At 33.7% G+C, this 23419-nt stretch overlaps 1 protein-coding gene across 9 annotated transcripts in view; it reads left to right on the top strand.

The window, feature by feature from the left end:
- The window catches only part of SNTG1 (syntrophin gamma 1), a 211096-nt gene that overhangs the window by 122962 nt on the left and 64715 nt on the right, over positions 1 to 23419 (top strand). For all 9 annotated transcript variants that reach the window (XM_087931227.1, XM_087931233.1, XM_087931232.1 and 6 more), the window contains 7 exons: positions 2106 to 2163; positions 2816 to 2859; positions 2961 to 3002; positions 12426 to 12528; positions 15443 to 15525; positions 17115 to 17245; positions 20278 to 20407. In XM_087931227.1, the coding sequence (XP_087787353.1) occupies positions 2106 to 2163; positions 2816 to 2859; positions 2961 to 3002; positions 12426 to 12528; positions 15443 to 15525; positions 17115 to 17245; positions 20278 to 20407 (591 nt within the window). The remainder of the gene's footprint in view (positions 1 to 2105; positions 2164 to 2815; positions 2860 to 2960; positions 3003 to 12425; positions 12529 to 15442; positions 15526 to 17114; positions 17246 to 20277; positions 20408 to 23419) is intronic.

A 23419-nucleotide genomic window follows, 5' to 3' on the forward strand; every position in this document is an offset into this window, starting at 1 on the left:
CCTAGCTGATCTATCAAAATTGTTAGGCAAGATGATCTCATGTATATCTATTGTTCCTTGGGCCCGGCTCCACGCTAGATGCTCCTGTACCAGCGATCAGGCTGAAGCAACTCCAAATACAAGGTCAAAGTTCCATCACAGGTCCTCATATCTCTCCTCTGGTGGACCAGACCAGCCATAAACAAAGGTTGCCTATTCAAAGAGCCCCACAGACTTACCATCACCACCAATGCCAGTCTGATTGTATGGGGAGCTCACTTTCCATCACTCACAGCCCAAGGCCACTGGTCCTCCATAGAACAATCACGCAGCATAAATTGGCTGGAGCTTCAAGCAGTACACTTGGCTTTCCACAGCTTCCTTCCACAGGTATGCAACCAACACATATTAATATTGACCGACAACATAACCATGAAAGCTCACATAAACAAACAGGGGGGAACTCAGTTGAAACACCTCATGCGAGAAGTGGAGCATTTGTGTCGTTGGACAGAGAGCAACCTGATTTCCATCGGAGCAGAACACATTTCAGGACTGTCGAATACACAGGCATATTGGCTAAGCAGGGCCATGATAGATCCATCGGAGTGGCGCCTCCATCTGACCCTCTTTCAAGAGGCGGGCAGGACATTTGAGCAGCCAGTAATAGACCTGTTCGCTTCCCCCCTCAATGCTCAGCTCCCAAGATTTCTTTCCAGATACCCCTCACAAGGAGCAGAGAATTTCAATGTGCTCCATTGTCATTGGTCCCTGGGGCTTCTGTATGCATTCCTGCCACTTCCACTGATCCCCAAGGTCATCCAGAAGCTGGTAGACGAGAGGGTGGAACTGCTTCTGGTAGCTCCCTACTAGCCCAGACGGTCGTATTTTGCAGACCTCTGCAGTCTATCTATAGAGACTTCACTGTTATCCCACTTGGGACCTTAACAAGGTCCTTCTTGCACTCACTAAGTGCCCTTTCGAGCCTTTGCAATTGTCAAGTCTCCAATTTCTGACATATAAAGTAGTTTTTCTTGTAGCGATCACTTCCGCTCATATTTCAGAATTGGCAGCCTTGTTGATCAGACAAGATCTTTGCGTCTTCCATTCCAACAGGGTCATCCTTCGTCCCGATCATACGTTCATACCCAAAGTTAATTCAGCCTTTCACAGGGCACAAGAACTGATACTTCCTAATTTTTGTCCCAGGCCATCCCAAGGGCTGGAATGACAATGGCATCAGCTGGACGTGAGGTGAGCGTTACGAATATATATTCACTGCGCAGCCTCTTTTAGAAAAACGGAGGCTTTATCTGTGTCTTTTCAGCCCAACAATCAGGGGTGCAAAGTCTCATCCTCCACAATAGGCCGTTGGCTACAGGCCGCAATAGCGAAAACGTATCAGACTCAAGCACTTCAGGTGCCCAGGGGCATAACAGCTCATTCAACAAGGAGCACTGCAACATTGGCAGCATGGCCACGCAGGCACCAATCACTGACATTTGTCGTGCCACAACCTGGGCCTCTGCATCGCCTTTCATTAGGCATTATAAAATAGATCTGTTTGCATCAGGGGAGGCCTCCTTTGGCAGAAGGGTTCTGCAACGGGTCCACAGGGACCAGGAAGGGATCCCTAAACAGACGGAGTCCCTCCCGTAGGACAGGCCAAGCTTTGGTATGTCCCACTACTGGATGCTCTGAACAGCTCGTGAGAAAAAGGGCATTGGTGCTTACTTGACACGCCCATTCTCCTTGAGCTATGAAGAGCATCCAGCCCCACCCTCTTCCGTCTGATGGGATCCTGTTTCAGCCAACGAATTTTTACAATATTAAGGGCGAGGGTGTTCGTTTCTCTCATCTTCGCCAAAACTGGGGAACGCTGGGGAGGAGTCCTGTGGAGGAGGAGGAGCATTCTGCAAATTAAGCCCAGCCTAGATAAGCAGAGACTGAACCTCCTCCCACAACTGGATGCTCTTCGCAGCTCAAGAACAGGCATGTCAGGTAAGCACCAATGCCGTTTTTACTCATTTCAAATATCCAAAAAAGAAGCTAAAGCTAAAGAAATGTTGTAATAGAGTATTTATAAGTTGACAGTAGACTCAATGAAGTATGATCTCTTTATTTAGGGAGGAGCAGAACATAATATTCCTGTGGTTGTTTCCAAAATTTCCAAAGAACAACGAAGTAAGTTGTTACTTAGTTTCTTTAATAAAATTAACTACCAGTATGTCTTTCTTTCTTCTTTTTTCCTGATTCAGAGTCTGTTTTTGGGGAGAGAGAATTTCATTATAAATGTGACCACAATATTTTTAATGTTTACTACTCACCAAGTGACTCAGAATACTAAGAAGGACTAAAAGCAGTAGAATTAAAAACAACAATATAACATAGACCAATCAAGAGCAAAACATGAACTTCATAAACTTAAACTGCATCTATATATAATATGCTGATCCAGCTCCTGGAAATGAACTAGATGAACACCTGTATCCCATCAAATCAGACATTGTTTAATTGCTTGGATGTGGGGCATCTGAAGTCCTTGCAGATTAATAGGTTGGACAGAGTTAAGTGGAGACAGCCTGCTTTTTATTCTCTGAGAAGATTTTTTTAGTTTGTGAACATATATGATGAGGATTTTTTGGGGGGATTTTAGAGAAACCAGTTAAGACACTCTGTTTGGGTATGGGACAAACTTGCTGTTTATTTTTCCATTATTTTTCATTGTTTTATTTATATATATATTGTCCCACTGATGCTGCCAGTGGAAAATTATAAAGAAGACTGAAATGAAAAATATCCTTCCTTCACTCCCTCCCTCCCTTCTTTCTTCCAGCGGAACTCTCAGGCCTACTGTTCATAGGTGATGCAATTCTACAGGTAGGTAAACAAGTTGTCTGTTAGTCAAATTTTATTTATTTGTTCTTCCTGCCGGCAGAGTAGAAGACCCTTTCCTCAAATTATTATTTCTTCCTCAACAGATTAATGGAATTAATGTAAGAAAATGCAGGCATGAAGAAGTGGTGAGCTTTTATAATTTTTTCTAACCCAATACAGTTTCTAATGTAAATTGAAGTTGCTGCACTTTTATTAATTGTTTTTTATGTTCCTACATAATTTAACTCTGTTTTACTCTCAGGTTGTTAAATGATTATAATATTTGGATAGTGTACCTTCTTCATTGATGTGACACTCATATTATATTAAGATTTTGCCATCCAGTTTTTTTCTAGAGATATTTTGTAGGCACAAAGTTGTGTGAAAACACTGACTTCCCAATGTATTCTCCACCATTAAAAAATAGAAATGAAAATCTTTTATTGAGCATATTTTATTTTCAATCCTCTAGGAAGAGGAAAATGGCATTTTTCTGTCACCTGTAACATTTGAGACTACTTGCCTAGTTTGAGAATTTCTCTATGTAGGCTTGGAATATTGTAAGACTAGTCTCTTTCTCATATAGGTCTCACTTTAATAAGACAAATGAAGTGTCACTTACAGGACAGCAATTTATTTTGAAGGATTTTTTAGAAGTTATTTTAAACCTTCAAGCATTACAAGGACATTAAAAATCTTTCCTCGTGCTTTATCTTCAGAACATACGATATACAAGATAAAAGGTCAGAGAGACAAGACAAAATCAAGAATACACAGTTTTCATTAAGTTATTACAGATATAAAATCACAAGTTTGATGTGAAGATTTTATTTTTGCACTCATTATAACTAATATTTGAACTAAAAGTAAAGTTCTCATTTGCGATAATAGGAACTTTAGTTCAATGTAAATATCTTGTATGGAAATCCAGCTCTGGTCCAGATTGCTACCATAATGGGAGATAAAATGTTAAAGTCTCTCTTATCCCGCCAAACTACTGATTCAGGTCAGATTACTTCTTGTTAAGGTTTTATTGCCTACTTAGCTCTATTTTAGCTAGCTATCTTTAAAAAATAGGGTGGATATAACCAAGGAAATTAAGAATGTATTCAGAAGCTCCAAGGTGAGAATCAGTCAAGTTGAGAAACTCAGGTTTGAAATTCTTGAGCTGATTTTAAATTTTCCTGAATCCATTGAAAAAAAAAATTATTTTTTCCCTCTGTTCTAATATACATTTATCTAAATTCTTAGAAAGAAAACAGTTTGGTATAAGAATATATGCAAGTATGAACACACAAACAAACAAACAAACACACACACGGATATATGTTATTTGAGTACAAAGTCAATTCTTCAGTTCTATTAACTCACCCTTCTTTTATCACATATAGAATACCATGAACTCATCTACCATATAGTACAAATGTACTGTATCCTGTAGATGCTTGGGATACTTCTCTATAGACAAATATTATACAGTAGCCAAGTGTCCTAGGATTTAAGATTTTGCCCAGCAAATTTCTTCAGCATTTATTTTGATGTCTGATTCATTTATTCAGTAAAACCATTATTTGATGATGATATACAGTACTGTAGGGAATAATCTTTTAAAACAAACATATACACCCTAAAATTTTCATATTTTTAAAAAAATTACAGGGATACATTTATTTTGTTTCCACTGCTTTGAATATATTACTCCAGACAGTCTTCAACTTAACCCTGAATTATGGTTTTAAGTCATTGAAATTATAGGTCAAGCATCCCATGATAAGAGCTGATTTTTGACATTTTTTTTGCAGAAGCTATTAAGCAAATGCCATGGTTGTTAAACAAATCCATTTTGTCCAGTGGGAGTTTTTTGCTGGAAACTGGAAATAAATGACAGAAATTGGCAAAACAATGTCAAAAATTGCAGTCATGCAACTGTGGAATGCTGAAAATGGCCGTAAAGGTGGCCTGATTGCCATGCATCCAAAATGCAATCACATGACCTCTGTTGTGGGGTAGGGGTGCAAACATTATAACTTCAAAATCCAGCCATAAGTAGCTTTTTGGGGGGTTCTGTTGTAACTCTGAATGTTTGTTTAGCAACTATTGTAGGTCGAAGACTACCTTTATCTTAGAACAGCAATATGAAAATCATTAAATAATATCTTTCTTCTTGTATAAGTCAAATAATATGTAACTTAATAAACATAATAGAGACAAATAATTATAGGTTATGGTACCTCTTCTCATGTTAATTTTTTAAAATAGAATTTTTAAGAATTTCAGAGAATTCTAGTTTAGGAATCTAAATAAGAGTATGTGGGAAGAAAATAAAGATCTAATTGTAAAGCTGTTTGATGGCTTACAGATTTTGATATTCCCCAAGAAATGTAATTTTATTCTCTGTCTGCTTTAATTTTCCTAATTAATAAAGCTTAGACTCTATTAATATGTATCTGTTAAATGATAGCTGTTGGATATGGGAACGAGATACTGTTTTCATCAAATCTTTTAAACTGAACGTATTCTTCCTGGTGATTTTTTAAATTGATATTACATTATAGTTTTTTTTTCAGTACTAGCTATAAACTTGTCAAATATCTCATTTCAATAATTTCAAAATCCCTGATGGATTTTTGTGATAGAACAATCCATTTTTATTTAGTTGGCAATAGCTATTTTTAAAGCCAGCGTAGTTTGAAAGACTTTAGGGGACTATCCCATAGTTTTATTTTAAATATTAGGTTTTAAAATATTAGGCTTTACCACCATGTAAAGTATATTTTTATATCCAGCAAAGCTTCAGTCTATTTCCTTTCTCATTATTCCCCACTTCCTCAATAAAATTAAAGTTAACCTTAAGGTGAAGATTGTTTAGCCCAGGAGAAAGCCATGAGAAAACCTCCCAAAAGATATCTTTTCCAATCTTCAAGGCTCCATATATAGTTTACATTTTTAAATGCCAAAACCATATCATTGCTGAAGGCTAAAACATATGAAGAACAATTGCAGGAATTGGGTATGCCTAATTTGATGAAAAGACGGACTAGGTGACATGATAGCAATGTTCCAATACCTATAGGGCTGCCACAAAGAAGATGTGGTCAACCTATTCTCCAAGCACTTGAAAGGAAAAACAAGAAGCAATGGACGTAAACTAATCAAGGAGAGAAGCAATTAAGGAGAAATTTCCTAACAGAATAATTAATTGGTGGAATGACTTGCCTCCAGAAGTTGTAGGTGCTCTAACACTGGAGGTTTTTAAGAAGAGATTGGACAACCATTTGTCTGAAATGGTATAGAGTGTCTTTCCTGAACATGGGGTTTGTCTAGACTCTAGGAGACTTCCAAGATCCCTTCCAAATCTGATTTTCTATTGTTCTGTTATGTCTACACATATTTTTTGAAAGCTTCTCTTTGATAACAGTAAGAAGCAAGCTTGGATTTAGAGTCCTCTGAGATGATACCCTATTCAAAGAAGCATAAATAAATTATGTTTTTAAAGTAAGCTTATTATAAAGAAGCATAAATGTTGACAGATGACTTCTTAACTATTTGGATTCATTTTCAAATCTTGCCTAAGTTTTCAGAAAGTTCTGAAAGCCTTTGTTCAGGTCAGTTAAAAGAGCATAATGTGATTCTGTTTTGAGATATCTTAGTTCAGTTCTGGAATAAAGCATCAATTTCTTGCACTACAACTGTCATACAGAATCATCATGTCAAAAATAAGAAAGGCTTTGCTTGTTGTTCTACAGGGACAGGATTCACCCACACCTTCATGAAAAGCTTCTTGTAGCTTTCATCATGGTTGTACTTTTTCCTAATGAATGTGGCAAATGCATGCAGTCTCCAACTGACCTAGCAGCATCAACTTTGTGCTTATGTTTCATTTAGCTAAAGATCTATTTTTTAAAAATAGCATTGCTTTTTTTTTTAAAGAGTGCATCATGGGAACTTTTAGAAGAATATAAAGAGGCTTTAATTGTTTAGCATTTATGTCAACTGTGATTTGAAAGAGTTTGACCAGTTATCATCTGAAACTGATGTGAAAAGAACTATACTTGTCATTTCATAGTATCAGCAACGTTCTGTTTTTCTAGTGACCTATTTTTTTTTTGCTGCACTTAGATATTGGTTTAGGTTTATTATGTAGTAATTTTAATTTTAAATATAGACAGGCAGAGTATACAATGGGATGAAAAAACTAATTTCCCCCTGTCCATTTTGGTCATAAGTTGAGGACTACCTATACTTCAATCTATATGTCAAATAAAACTATGATATACATGTATAAGTTTACAAAGTAAAATAATTTCTTTAGAAATAAGCAATAGGATACCATTTAAAGTCATATATTTAATCAGAAGTATAAACCTGGTTACTTTTATGAAATTCCTAAAATTTACTTTCACTTTGAAGATTATAATAACTTATAGTATATTATAGTAAATCAGGGAAAATGGTATTTGTTTGGCTTAAATAATCTTCTGTTAAAATGCTGCAACTTGCAGAACAATGGTAGAATGCAAATTGCTTGTAACCTCTCTTAGCATAGTAAAATAATCAACACAGACTATTTTCTTTCCATGTGCTCTTTCTTTTCCATCTGTTGTAATTTTTTCTGGGCAATGAATGTCAAGTCAGATAGTTAGAGCTTTTCATAAAAGTCTCATGCCCTTCAGGCATGATTGTTCTTTCTTTAAGAGAAAAAAATTGGTTTTCTAGAAAACAAAAGCAAAAACAACACTTGGGTTTCATATACAGTTTTGGAAATATGGAATGTTTTACATTTATACTTTCTCAATCAAACACAGGTAAGGAAGGCATTTCCTGGGTCTCCTTGCAAGAGATTATGATCCACATTTTGGGAAATGTTATGTTATAGTATTGTTGTATTCTTTCACTTTGATTTTTCTGTTGGTTTTTTATATATATATTTAATCAGCAGAGTAAATAGGTTTGTGTGTTTTTCAGTACCTTTTCTTGTTTCAATCTGAATTCCACATGTTGCCTTGTTTTTAATTTTTGTATCAAACTAATACATAGCTTCCTTCTGATAAGCCATCTGTTACTTTTCTAATACAAGGCTAACATAACATAGTTCTGTCATTTTGATGCCTGTTTGTCAACAATAAGTTAATCATCTCACACTGGAAACCCATATGAATATTAAATGATTTGTCATAACTGTTACTTATAAACTACTATAGTAATGGTTACATCAAGAACGTACAGTGTGTGGTTATTCTACCTTGAAAAATTAGCTAAATACAGAGAACTTTGTTATGAATTATAGCTTGATATGTAAAAGGAATTATTTAAATTAATCCAAGTCTCATAAAAGAAAAATGGCTGTTTTGCATAAAATGGTGACAAAGCACATTAAAACAATATATTGCATAATGAAAGCTTTACATAAAAGAGAGACAGTTTGGTCTAGTGGTTATGGCACCAGCAGGAGACTGTGAATTAGTCCAACTGGATGACCTTGGGCCAGTCACTTACTTTCAGCACAATTCATCTCATAAGGTTGTTGTTTTGAGGAAAATAGGAGGAGAAAAATGTGTTTGATGTGTTCACCACCTAGAGTTATTTGTAAAAAAATAATAAAGACATGATTAAAAAAATCTAAATAAATAAAGAATAAGGCTTCACAAAACCATTCAGAATGTTGTTTTGTTCTCTTTACAGAATAGCGCGCGCACGCACACACACACACACACACACACACACACACACACACATTTGAACATCAGTGCAAAATATAACGTTAGTTAAAAGTACTGCATTGTAAACTGCTCAGAGTTGCTTGGGATAGCATCGTAGGCAGCAAATAAATATAATATTAAATAAAGTTATAGATGGTTCCAATTGGTTTTGAAAGATAGGTATAGCATTGGTGTTTTTTTACATATTCTGTTTCAACATGAAATATGTTTATATCAATGAGTATTTTCACATTTTTTTCAATGAAAACAATCCTGAATATATGTTTACATATTTAGGATTTACATAGAATTTCTACAATTAGGTTTACCTGGACATTTGTAAGATTTCCTTTTATAGTTAATGGCTATCTTTTATAGACTAATGACTATTCTGATAAAATTTTTAAATAGATAACTCTTCTGAGATGCTAGACTTCAGATACACCTAGAACCTGAGACTTCAGTTCCTAAACCTGGATTCTGACCATGCTTGCTGAAGAATTTTGGAACTTCTCTCATAATGCATGCAAAGAGTATTAATGCAGTCTATGGAATCATTTGTCGATTATTGCAATGGCATTTCAAATATCATGCTAGCAAAACCGTAGATCTTGTTTAGGGGAAAATGATAGCTAAAATGATTCTATCTATAAAAAACATGCCTCCAATAGAAATCATAGCTTGAATATTATTTAAGTGCTGTCAAGGGTATCTTTTACTAAGATTATTTTCTAATTAGGAATATGAAATACCGCACAAATAAAAGAAAAGTGATTCTTCTTTCAGATAAATAGAACAGATTGATTGAAAGATGACATTGTAAGTTTCACTCTAAAGGTACAAGTTAATAGAAAGTATTTCAACAAGTTGCTTTTCCTTGATATGCATTAAATGTTTTAAACTGCAGTTCAGTTCATCTTTAATGTTTTGCCTAATTGAAATGAAGCTAAAAATACATTTATGACATTCAATGTGTTGCTGATATAACTGCTTAAAATGTGAAAATATATATATGAGAGGAAGCAAAATCTACTTTCAAGAGATTTATCATCCATGCACCACAAATACAGCACAATTATTCATCTGTATATGAAAGGGTATCATTATGTGGATGGATTTAAGTAATCAGAAAAGCAAATTTCACATGGTTTGCAAGTGATAGAATAATTCTTTTACTGCAGTACAAAAGTATCTTTCTCAACAGATTGTGAAGGAAAACAGCCTCCAATATGAACCAAGATAGCTTCAAATATTTATCAGAAACATTACTTCAGAAACAGTTCTGTCAAAGCATTTGGGTTTATGCCATTGTCAAGTTCTGAAGAACTAAGCTGGGGATGAGGGGAAAATTCACTGATATTCTAGAAGGTTTTTGTTTTACCAATTAAGTTCTCAATAATAACTTTTTGAATTTGCAAAACTAAATTACAAGATTAATATAGGAAGTGGCTTATAAATAAAGCTGACTAATATATGTTAATCCAATCCTATTTTGAGAACAGTGATAACCAATATTTCACTGTGTTATAACTGCTGAAACATATGGTTGACACCTTTATTAAATATTTTAAATGTATTCATATTCATCCCAGTATCCAAAGAATGAGAAAACGATTTCCAATAGTTTAAGAGAAGCTTTATAACTAGGATATCTATTCTCTGTAGGGAATCCCGGATAGACTTTATCTACCTTATTCTGGATAAATTATCTGGTGGAAAGTATGTTAGTAATTTTTTGCTTCTTTTATCTGATCAGGGTCCATATATATTCTCCTGAGTTTTTCAATGTCATGTTTCTATATGTACCATCCATCTTTTCTTGTGATTGAGGAAGTGTGTATATTTGTTTGTGTATGTTCTATGAGAACTGCCATGGTGATTTCTCACTTATGGCCAGGATGGAGTTTAATCTAAGATAGGGATATATTGCACCTTGTCTGTGAGCTGATGAAAAATCTGTATAGTGTGGTTGTTTGTGAAAGTGCCAGTTATTGGTTTCTTTGACCTAGAAACTGCAAGCACTGATATCAAAGGAGCAAGCAAAAAATTAACCTGGGACAGTTATAACTCAATGTCAGCTTCAAAACAGGCAGAGTAAACTTATTGAAAGGAGACATTGGAATGCAAAGATTATTTATAAAACTAGGGAGCTCATTTAAGTTCATTGTGAAGGCTCCTTGAGACCCTGTATTTCCAGTTTATGACAAAATAAGGAAAAGTTGCTATCTTGTCCATGGTTATCTGGAAAGATGTGTGTGTGTGTGTGTGTGTGTGTGTGTACAATATATATTTAATTTAAATACTAACTGTTTAACACACACACACATGTACAGTATACATATATATGTGTGTATGTACACACAGACGTGTATATGTATATATGTATAGATACATTATTTAAATTTGAAAAATCTTCAAAGTTCATAACTTTCTTTTTATTTTTTATTTTCCATTCTAAGTTCATTTCTTAAGTAATTCAATGGAATGCTGTATTGTATTGCTAATTAATCTTGATCTCCTCCCCCGTGTGGTAGTATATATAGTATGACTAACAGTATTTTGCTTTTTGTCGTGGACACTCAGCTGCAACAGTTATTTCATTCATAATAATCAATGATTCATATGTGTTTAATTTACTGCTTCACAAAAAAATACAAGGGACAAATGCTATTAAATAGTTTGTGTAGGCAGTAACTACCTAGATCACAGATTGCTTTCTTTGCTTTAATGTGATGTGTATTGCAAAACATACAAATTGTGAACTTAATTAACTGAACAAAATTTGGCCTTTAAACTGTTATTTATGAGGGGGAGAAGCTAAACTAGATAAAATTATTAATGATTAATTGTTAATGCACTTCTTTTATATTTTATAAGAGATATATGTACCTATTTCCAAAATGTATTCTTGTTGGTTGAGAGCTGTGGAGATATATATTAAACTTCTTGTAGCAGAGTTTAAATGTTGTAAAATATATGATAAAAATAATTATTAATACAAATACAAAGCAGCAATGGAAAATTTGTATCCTAGTTTTAAAGAAAAGTAGCAATTAACTCATAAGTAAATCATGTCCAGTTGATTTGTCTTTCCTTAAAAGCTGCTGTGAGGCAATTTAGGAGATTGTCTTTTCACTAAGTTCCTTCCATTCAAACAGCAGAAATTCATGGTGTGTTGCTAGTCCAAGGTGGTTAGATATGCAAATATCTGAGATAGAGGACTTGACTTGATCACAAAGGAATGCTGCAGATGCAAATTATAGTATTCATGCTAAGACAACTACTCTCCACAGTGTACATGGAAAATATAGCCATTGTCTCACAAAACACAAAATAAGATTGAATGAGCTAAAAGGATTGTGCAAATTATGCAATCAGCAGAAAAGAAGAAAACAATGTTAAACCATGAAAGGTCAGGCCTAAAGTAAAACAGAAGAGTGACAGAAGAGGGAGAACATTAATAAGAGCTATAAATACAGGCTCTGAAATGGTCTAGGAATATGGCAGTGAACTGATTTACTATGGGACACAGATTTTGCAGGTGATTCACATTAATCTATGGTGGCAAAAAAAAAAAAAAACCAGAAGAAATTTGACAGCATCTTTTCTAACATATTTTAATAAAATATGTTTTTATGAGCTGCAGATTACTCCATCAAAAGTAGAATGGCTAGACTTATGTAGGATTCAAATTACAGTGGGTGGGTAGAAAAGGAAAATGAGGATAGGTTGGATATGTCTAAAGATAGCAAAGATGTTATTCAGTCCTACTTTACAGTTTTCTTCAGTTAAATAAGCAAGCAAGAAAAGCTAAATCCCAATATTGTGCCAAGAAGAATGTTATTTCACTTTTTTTCATTTATTCCTTAGGTCCAAGTTCTTCGGAATGCTGGAGAAGAGGTAACCCTAACTGTGTCCTTTCTCAAAAGAGCGCCTGCATTTCTGAAACTGCCTCTTAATGAAGATTGTGCATGTAAGTGTAAAAAGGTTTTGAAACAAGTATCTGCTATTCTTAAGAGTCCCTGTTTGCCATCCTACTTTAAAGGCTGATCTCAATAGTCATTGTACTTGTCAGTTGTTACAGTAGAAAATTTATTACCCTTTTTTGGAAAAGCAGGATAAACAAACAATTAATAAAATGATCCTGTCTCTGGCCTTCTTTTGCTAGATTTGACATCTATGCAGTCACAGCTATTCTCAGTAGATCTTTTTTCTCTTGTGAAATATTTCAGAAGGAACTTTTCTCTATCATCTATATTTATTATAACATGAAATGCAATCTTTGCTTGAAAAGTATGATGTCTTCTCATGTGATTAAAACTTGCTGTGAGAATGGTTAGATCATCTACAGTTCTTGCATTTTTTTATACAATAGCTGCAGTGGCACAGTGAGAGTCCTGAGCTGCTCAAAGTTGACTCAGCCTTTCTGAGGTTGGTGAAATGAGGACCCAGATTGTTGGGTTACAAGCAATTTAGAGAATTCTGTAAAGCACTATGGAAACAGTATATATGTCTAATGTGCTATATATGTGCTATATTTTAGTCAGCACTCATAGGGAAGTTGAACTGGTTCTTCTCCACTCTGCAGGCAAGGCTATCTTGAAGATTTTTCAATGTGAATAGTTGGGTACTTTAAGAGATAGTTTTATTCAAGTGATTTTTTTTCCAGGTTTCTAGTACTCAGCATTTAAGTTCATCTCTCAGACTGAACCAGTAGAAACAAACAACTACAGCATGACTTAAGTCTGTGATTTAGTTGCACATCAACCAGAAAATTAGGACCTGCTGTTATATTGACAAATGCATGCTTCATATTTTCATGCTTGGGAGAAAGGTTATGGGATCAGGAAACATTTAAAACAATAGGGTAAAGCAAAATTCCCATTTTATCTTAAACTGGAATAAACTCCAGAATACTGAGTATTTTGTTCCAAACATAACAACACTCCAAACAGCATATCCAAGTTCAGAATCTTGTAAATCCCTATTAGCATATCTGGACATAAGTGGACACTGGGCTAGAAAAATATTCTTAATACATTAAAAACAGATAAGATGATCGAAGGCAGTCACTGGAATATCATTTAAAGACTTATAGGTAGTACTAAAATTGGTTGATACAGACATTTACCTAAATAATCTCCCAGTAGAACCTAATTAATTAACCAATTAGCATATATTAAATGGTGTTTAAGCTTAATTATGTTTGCTCATACAAGCCAACTTTATAGCCTACTAGACAACCCATGACCTTTTGGGTCATTGTTTCAGAAATAAGAAATATAATAGCTAAATAGAATGACCAAGGGCAAAAAAACCAATGGGACTGGGAACAACAACTGACTTCCTGAAAGTTTGACCATGACTGACATCCCTCTGGCACTTACGGAGGGTCTTGTCTACCTGATTTTCAGTGGCCAAATATAGAGCAGGATCAATCTATTGAACCTCTGAACATTGGTGTGACAGCATAGCAATACTGACACTGTAAAATCTGCCAAATTTCAATCCCATGGGAATCACAGGTCCTGGATATTAGAAGCATTTGGAAATACCATGGTTCAAAAATTGTTACCCTGTAATGTGCTGTTTCTTCCAGCTAAAAGTTACAGTCATAAGAGTTCCTGTAGTATATATATGTCTTGGGTTGTTTGAAGTTGGGTTGTTTGAAGTTGGCAAATACCAGCAAAACCTAGTTAAAATTAACCATATTTTGCTTGAGTATCAAACTGAAGCTAGCATCTTCTCCCAGAATACCAGAACCCTGATACTGAAAGGCAACTCACAAGTTATCTATACTACAGTGACCCTTCCCAGGCTGAGGAAATATTTCTTCAAAGCCAATCACCATATGCTATTATTGGGCACAATTACAGGTCAGGTTTACTAAACATTCTATCAATAGAACGTATCTGCCCATGTGCCTCTGGAGAAATAGAAACTAGTCAACTTGTACAGTTTCACTGCAAATTTTACAGGAATCTGCAAGTGTATTATATATACACAGAAAAAAGGTACACCAGTCTTCATTCAGATTCCAACTATGCTACTACCAGTACAGTAGCCAAAGTCTATGTGGCAAGAGTGAAAATGTGGCATTATATAGTGCTAATATGATAAATTTTCCACTCTGGACTTATTTTGCTGTCTTATTAATATAAATTAAACTAATTTTATTTTATTTTTCTTGTACAAGTTGTTTTAAGATTACTGATCTTTGATCATAACAATAAATTGGATTTTATTTGAAATGCATTTTGTCAGCATATGGACATTGCAGTTAATGATAACTAATCTAAAATGGAATGTCAACATTTCCAAATATTTTCTGGCAAGAGAAGAATGAAATTTAACCCAGCATGTTACTACTGGTTATTCTTACATACTAAATCATAATTTGCTTCTCTTTACAAATAAATCCACTCAGTTTTTATTACATATAACATGATAGTATACCATCAAAGTATGTCTTACATATAAAACAAATAAAGGCTGTCCTCAGAGTACACATATGACCACTCATATAACTATTTCATGCTCTTAATGCATTTTACTTTCCTGAATTGGTTATGTGGGGGGTGGGATTTAGCAGATCAGAGATTTTGCAAGCAGATAAAATACTGGACCTTCTAACATCATATAATTGTAAATTATTATTTTTAAAAACAATGGTTGAAATGAATATTGCAGTAAGTTATGAGTGTCTTACATGAAATTCTCAGATCAAAGATTAGTATCATTACAATACTTTACAACACTCCTCAAAACAAAGAAAATACTCTTCCTTCATCTTTTGCTGACTTCTAACCACGCTAGATAAATGTCAGTTTCGACTATAAAGTCTTTATAATTCAGACATGTATTTAAATAGATTATATTTTTATTAGGTGTCCCTAGTGATCAAAGTAGTGGCACATCCTCACCTCTATGTGACAGTGGTTTACATCTTAACTATCATCCCAATAATACGGTAAGAGAATGATTTATGAGACTGTCAAGAACTTGAAAAATTTTTTGATTAAGAAGTATGAACACAATCTAAGAGTGTGTTAACATTTTACTTTACATGAATTGAAGCAGAGGTTGGTTAATATATGAATACGATTGGAAATGTTTTTATCCCAGTACTGGAAGTATTAAGTAAAATAGTAAATAATGAGTAGAGTTTTTACTGTTTGTTAATATACAATAGGAAAGTCTGTAATTTGTAAAGCCAATATAAATAAGTTTCTCCCCTTAATTGTGCTAATTGGTGATGATTATGACTGCAGAGGATTATGACTGCAAAAGATATCTTCAATGTTTTTTCTCAAGGTTAATATATCATAGTATTGACTGGCCCAGAGACTCAAAAAACAACAATCAAAATTCTTTTCATCATTATCATTCAGTATATTTCTAAAACAGGCTAGATGGAGTCAGTCAGGAATATCTTGACTTTTGTTTTCTACAACAATTCACTAATTTCCTGGGGGCTTTGTATTTTTTTCATACTTTATGTGTTTGGGGCCTCAATACATCCTATGTTTTCCCCTTTGAACACCAGAATACATTGATATTAGAGAATGTGCAAGTGTGTGATGTGTTTCTTTCATGGTGAATACTCAGAATTTTCTTCTTTAAATAAGGAAGGACCTCTGACACTCAGACCTGAGTATCATCTCATTCATTGAAACAACTAACTATAATTTTCCCTTCAAATTAACTATAATCCTAGATGTTCTCATGCTTTTGCCACATACAAACATTTAGCTTTGGATCTCTTTTGTTTATTGGGTTATCTTTATCTAGTTTTAGGACTTGTTTGGAGGACAAATAATTTTAGGTAATATTTATGTAGAGATATTGAAAATTCAAAAGGATTCATATTCAAAAGAATTCATATACTTTTAAGCACCACTTTATATAGTTAAGCTTAGAACTGAAAACAAAGTTTTTGATATGCTGAGATTAGGCCCGGATGGGTTTTTGATTCCATTAAAATAGTCAACAACCAATTTATTTATTCATAATGAACGAAATATTGATGGATTGGTTGACTCTTTACAGCCATATAGGTACCTCCATTGTGTCTCTAACTTTCAGGTCTCCTGATTGTGTACTCAAATCACTAGTGCATCTGAGTCCATCTACCTAACTGATTGTTATCTTCTCTTTTTTTCCACCTTTCTCAGTAATAGATCCTTCTTTTGAGGACTAGATTTTTGCATATGTCAAAAGTAGGATAATTTGAACCTGGTCATTTGTTTCTCAAGTGAGAATTCTAGGATGATTTGTTTGATGATACATTTGTTTGTTTTCTTGACTGTCCACAGTATTCTCAGGAGTCTGCTTGAAAACAGTAAAAATTATTTACTATCACTCAGTTATGTGGTATCAATAAGTGCTAGAATTTAATTTATCAGGGTGTACTTAACAAAATCTATTGATATTTCAGTTGAAAGGAAAATCTAATGGCCATGCAGGTTGGGAAAGAACAATGAAACAGACTAAATAGTTATTAATTGTAAATGCTTATTATAAAGTAAAATATCAAAGATATTTGACATCTGTTTTCAGGATACTCTTTCGTGTTCTTCATGGCCAACATCTTCAGGTATTAGATGGGAAAAAAGATGGTGTGACCTCCGATTAATTCCTCTTCTTCATTCAAGATTTTCTCAGTATCTCCCAGGATCAGATATGTGCAGGTAAGTAGATATCATCTAGTGGTGATGATGGTTGATGATGATGATACATCTGCTATTCTGTGATCTAACTGTTATGAGTGGTTGGTTGATTTGGATTAACAAGTTTTACATTTCCTATTTTTAGGCTGCACATCAAGTAAATTGAATGAACGGGCAAGTTGCAAAATTTCCAATTGGCAAAGTTAAAGACAGTTTGAGATCTGGAAACATGGTCTTCCAATATGGCTACTTAGATCCATTATATTTCTTTAGGCAAAGTGCCAAAAAGACTATTAGCTGAAGACTTTCAATTCATTTTGCTTCAGCAATAAAGATTTTCTGTAGAATTCATAATTACTTATTACTTCATGCCACTAAATCAGTCCACAGTGTATTCTAGCAGTCAGCATAGATGTGCCGGACATAGTGATATGGAACACTTGGATGGCTTTCCCATTCCCTTACATTGATAGATATGTCACAGGTTATCCTTTAATTTAACTTTGCCCAGATATTGTAGTACGTGAATCATAAAATTATGGAGCTAAAGTTGAAATCCTCAAACTCTTTCCCTGTTTAATTTTTGAAAAAAACAAACAAACAAACCACCATCATCATCATTGTCATTGTCCTCATGAAATAAAATTTAGCTCTGCCAGCCAAAATGAGTTGTTTTATATTATTCAGTTGTTTTATATTATTATTTATATTGTTATTATATTTATTTTATATTATTGGGTAAGAGACAAATTTTGTGATTTATTTTATTAAAGTACTATTTTTTCATATAGAATGTAGTAATTGTTTTGTTTTTGCCATTAATGTATTACTATTTACCTGTTTTATCTATACTTCTACTGAATTTTTGTAATTGTAAACTTACATACATGCTTATCACTTTATTTCTTCGGGGGGGGGGGGAGTAAGCAATATTATAAGAATACAGATAATGAGTAAGGAAGAATAAAAAAATTCTAATGTTGCACCTCCCCTGGATAAATAGATAGCTTTTGCATGCTATTTTCCCCTTTGTATAGGGCAGAGGTGGGGAGCAATGGTCCCTTTATAACTTGTGGACTACAACTCTCAAAATTCCTGAATTATGGGAGCTGAAGTCCACAAGTCATAAAAGGGTTTCCCACCCCTGGTATAGGGGAACAGCAATGACATTCTTCCAGTTGACAGGTAGAGATGCAGTCTTTGCAAATTTTCTAAAACATGTCAAAGGCACTCCATAATTTATATTTTTACATTTCATGGCTTACCCTCACTAATCTTGAAACATTATCATTTTTCAACTTTCTTACCACATTTGTGATTATTTTTTAATCATGTATAAGTCACAAAGTAACAAAGATTTTCAGCTTTCATTCCATTTTTACTATTTGACACATTGAAATCATTCCCACACAATTTCCTAAAATATTCCTTCCTGCATTATCTCACTTAGGTCTCAGCCTAAAATATTTCATCAATTCTTTACAAATAAATATTCCCTTATTGAATGTTAGATAACTTTTTAGGAGGTAGATATGATAGAATGAGCATAGAAGCACAATTGTTGTAAAGGCTAAAGTTCCAAGACTGGAACCAAAAAGATTGGTGCCACACAGAACTATTACTAAGACATAAGTCAAGTGCTCTCCAAAGTTGAGAAATGTAAGGACTATGTACGGACCACAAAAAGAAAAGATAAATTTAAACCTTGGAGCAATTATATAGGTGGCTGAATTGCTGGATTCTCTAGCAGCTGATCTTTATTATTGGGGTTTCTTGTGTCTGTAATAAAATAACTATTTCTACCTGAACCTTGTCCTTGACCCTTTCCACTGCTAGCTCCTAAGTGCTGATTATGCTTTTACAAAGAGGTTGTATCCAGGCTGAAGCTCAGACAGTGATTTTAAAACTCTATTTCTATGGCCACTACAGAATAGAATTAGAAAACAAGAGAGCAATAAGTGACAATGCTAAATTTGGTGCAACTTTTATGTGCTCTATGTAGAAGGTATAGAATTTAAATGTTATTTTTAGTTGACTTCTACCACCAATTACATTTTTAGTAATAGTCGGTGAATTACGCTTTTATCTTATTGAAGGCCTTGAAGAGCTGAAAGCATTGGGTCAAAATGAGGCTGTACTCCAGCAAGACAAAATAATCATGTATGGGAGAATGTTGCCTCAGGGTGCCAATAGTTTTTATTATAGTTGTCTGTTTCTTAAAACATTTTTATTGTTTTGTAAGCTGGTCTGGTTATGGCTCATGTATGAGCCAGTGTATGAGTCGTATAAATGGGTGGGTGGATGAAATGTATTTAGTGATTATAGATGATTTGGCATCCTTCAATTGTAACAAAAGATAAGACAAAGAATTTTAAAGACTGTATAATTCAAATGTAAATAGAAGAAAATAAATACAAATAAAATATAATTATAAATAAATATAAGCAAACTGTACTTCTCCCAACTGTACTTCTTGCTTAAAAAGTAATTTGATCTGTTTTAATTTTAGAAATGAAAATTTGTTATTTAGACAGCTACGTAATATTTATGTAGAAAAATTGTGGTCTTAGTCATAATTAAGATCCTTGCAAAAAGTATGCCTCTTTACTCATGGAGAAAGATATCACTGACACTGTATAGGTCTATAAAATTCCCCCCAAAATGATACAGGTAACTCTGAGTCAAAATCATTAGAGTCAGACTATACCACAATATCTGAAAAATACCTTGTACCGGCCGTTACAGTTTCTACAATCTGCCAAACTCCTACATTTTCAAGCTTCTTGTGTAAGAAAAGCAGCAGTGTAAGCAATTTGTATTCAGCTGGTCCAACATGATTTGCCAAATTTTATCTCATCATATGCCATGTAAAAGTGCTAAATATAAAAAGAATCATATAATAATAGTTTAAAAAATAGCAAGAGTTGGTGGCTAACTTGTATTGTGAGAAGTATATAACGGAGATGAATTTGTTCTGCAATATTTATTAAATTGGTAATATTAAATTGGCAGTGTTGGAATAGATCCCAAGTTAATCTATTTCATGTTTACAGACAAAATGCATTCCAAGTTGTTGCTGTGGATGGCATTTGCAGTGGAATAATTCAGTGTCTATCTGCTGAAGACTGTATTGATTGGCTGCAAGCAATAGCGATTAATATCTCCAATCTCACAAAGCACAATGTAAGTATATTTCTTAGAGGTTTATCGTATTTCCCACATATATTTGATCCCAATTCTCATAAGTGCCTCACAGGCCAAGTGCCGAATATTATGTGCATCAATTTTGATTAAAGCTTCCCCAGAGATGTCTACTCAAGTTTATTAGCAACTCAAATTCTGTGAAAATTCATTGAAAAACAAATCTTATCTTCACAATCATTTTATGATTATTAGTATTGCTTCCTTTTCATAATCCAAACTAGAGCTGAAAATAAAACTAGATCAAATTTGGCTTCTTTATTTTGTAGTCCTAGGAGACCCTCTCTGAGATAGATTCCTAGATCTATTTGCTTTACATTGTGAGTTCAGAACAATGGAATAAATTTAAAAACCAGGTGAGCAAGCTCATGCTGTATAAACTTGTTCAGTCAATACTATGGAATCAACAGGTAAAATCAAATGTTTGCATTTGATTCATTAGATCAGATACATTATAATGTAAATAGTCAACTATTGGTCAAACTTACCTTAGTTCCTATTTCTTATATCTACATTGTCATCTCTATTTATTTATTTTATCCTTTTCAAGTTTTTCACTTCTGTGATCCTCCACTTCTTTAGGTCTTGTTCAATATCCCCAAACCAAAAATTTAGAGTCTAAAGTAATTGAGTTTAAAATGTTTGTTTTTACCAGTCCTTCTTGTTATATATATATTTTTAACTGCAGCCTACTAACTCTATATTAATGGAAGTATTATTTTCTATATTTTACTTAATTTATTATCAAATGTTCTCTATCTGAAAGCATTTAAAATTAATGCTGGGAATCCATTGAGAAATTGTATATTTCATGGAAATTTATATCCTCTTACAAAGCACTTTATTAATACTGAAAATTTGATGTGTTGTAGAAACATGAGAAACATATAATTTGTCTGCCATATGCAAAGTTTATGCTACGCAAGCCAGTTACATTATTACTTATTCATCCATATAATGCTGCCTCTATATCTGACTATACATTTCTAACCTTTATGCTTATGCTAAAAAATTTTATGTTATTAATTTTAACTTGTGTTCCAGGCTATTTTTGATATTCATAATAATAAGTTTCTCACTTGTATCCAGCATTTAAAGCCAAATTACAATTGCCTCTGATTAACTCTGTAATTATAACTGTCAGCTGAAATGATGATGAATATCACATTGGTCCTAGAGGGTTTATTTTTGCAAGAACAAAACTTATTTAGTAAGCTAACATAAATTCTGCATAAGATCAGTATACTCTCCCTGGTTTTAAAAAAAAATGGGAGGAGAGAAGGGAGACAATTCACTTTGATACCATTACACTAAACATAGGATTTTAACTGTTAAAAAACAAGTAATGATCATCTTTCTTAAACAAGTAAAGATATCCCAATCAAGGAAAGAGTGCAATTTGTAAACCAGATAAAGCTATGCAGACTCGCACTGAGCATGAGCTATTATGCCCGGAAGCTACCCGAGACTGCACAGTCTTGAATATCCTATCGCCCATCCCCTCCCACTGTGACTCTATGACTGTAACTTTGTCGCTTGTATCCTTACGATTTATATTGACTGTTTCCTAGTATGATTTGATTGCTTATTTGTACCTTATGACTATATTAAGTGTTGTACCTTATGATTCTTGACGAATGTATCTTTTCTTTTTATGTACACTGAGAGCATATGCACGAAGACAAATTCTTTGTGTGTCTAATCACACTTGGCCAATAAAGAATTCATTCATTCATTCATTCATTCATTCATTCATTCATTCAACAGGGAAGTGCAACCCAACCAGGGTCAAAGATGGAACATACCCAGATGTGGAGGGCTAAAACATCTGCAGCTACAGCAATGATTGTGAATTACTAGAATGAGGAATATCTAGCATAAAAACAGATTAAAACAATCATTAAATAAATAAAACCCATCATTTTGGTGAATTAAGAGAAATGGATTTCTGATCTACTTTTCAATTTAAACATTAGATGGCAATAGAAATCTAATAGCATAATGAATCATATTTAAAGACAAAAGCAATTACATTTAGCCACAGAATTATAGAGAAAATGTTTAACAACAATTAAGATATGATTAGATATATTTGGTATTCATCTAACTTTCAAAAGGTAGTGTTAGCACTGTTCAACATTTTTATATTTTTTGTTGGTATAAGATAATTCGGTTTACGTCACTGATTGTGGTTTCCCTTGATATGCAATTAGAAATATTTCTGTAGCTATTAAATAAGTTCAGCTACAAAACAGGATGAACTATATTTGAATCTCATTCTCATTTGATGTTGGCAATAATACCATTTTTCAGTATCTCAGAAGTAATAGAATCACCATAATTTATGGATTCTTGTTCCATTGAGGATTTTAGAATAAATAAATCAAGCTTTTGTAGGATTGAATAGACTCAGCAGACTATGTTGCTCAAAAGCTATGCCAACGTATCAGTCTGGGATAAACTTTATAAATTACCACTTAGCTTGACTCAGATAATATTTTAGCTTGCTGATGTACAGAGTCAAAGTGAGTGATTATCTGCCAGTTGATACGGCTTTACTTCATAGCATTTTTATTTCTAACGATGGCCAAAAATAATAGGATAAGAAAAGTCTGTCAAAGATGGGACAGAATTTCTTCTCCCTCTTTATTGTTCAGCTGCATGACTCCAGATACATTTGTCAAGAGTCAAGAATCATAACGTACAACACTTAATGATAGTCACAGGGTACAACAAGCAATCAAATCATACTAGGAAACAGTCAATATAAATTGTAAGGATACAGATGACAAAGTTACAGTCATACAGTCACAAGTGGGAGGGGAGGGGTGATAAGGAGCGATAAGAAGATTAACAGTAATAGTAGTGTACAGTTTGTAAATTGTTGAACAGTGTTGAGGGAATTATTTGTTTAGCAGAGTGATGGCTTTCGAGAAAAAACTGTTCTTGTGTCTAGTTGTTCTGGTGTGCAGTGCTCTATAGCATCATTTTGAG

The sequence above is a fragment of the Pseudonaja textilis genome, chromosome 3 (genome assembly GCF_049901715.1).
Source record: "Pseudonaja textilis isolate UNSWEBS1 chromosome 3, rPseTex1.2, whole genome shotgun sequence".
Classification (NCBI taxonomy): domain Eukaryota; kingdom Metazoa; phylum Chordata; class Lepidosauria; order Squamata; family Elapidae; genus Pseudonaja; species Pseudonaja textilis.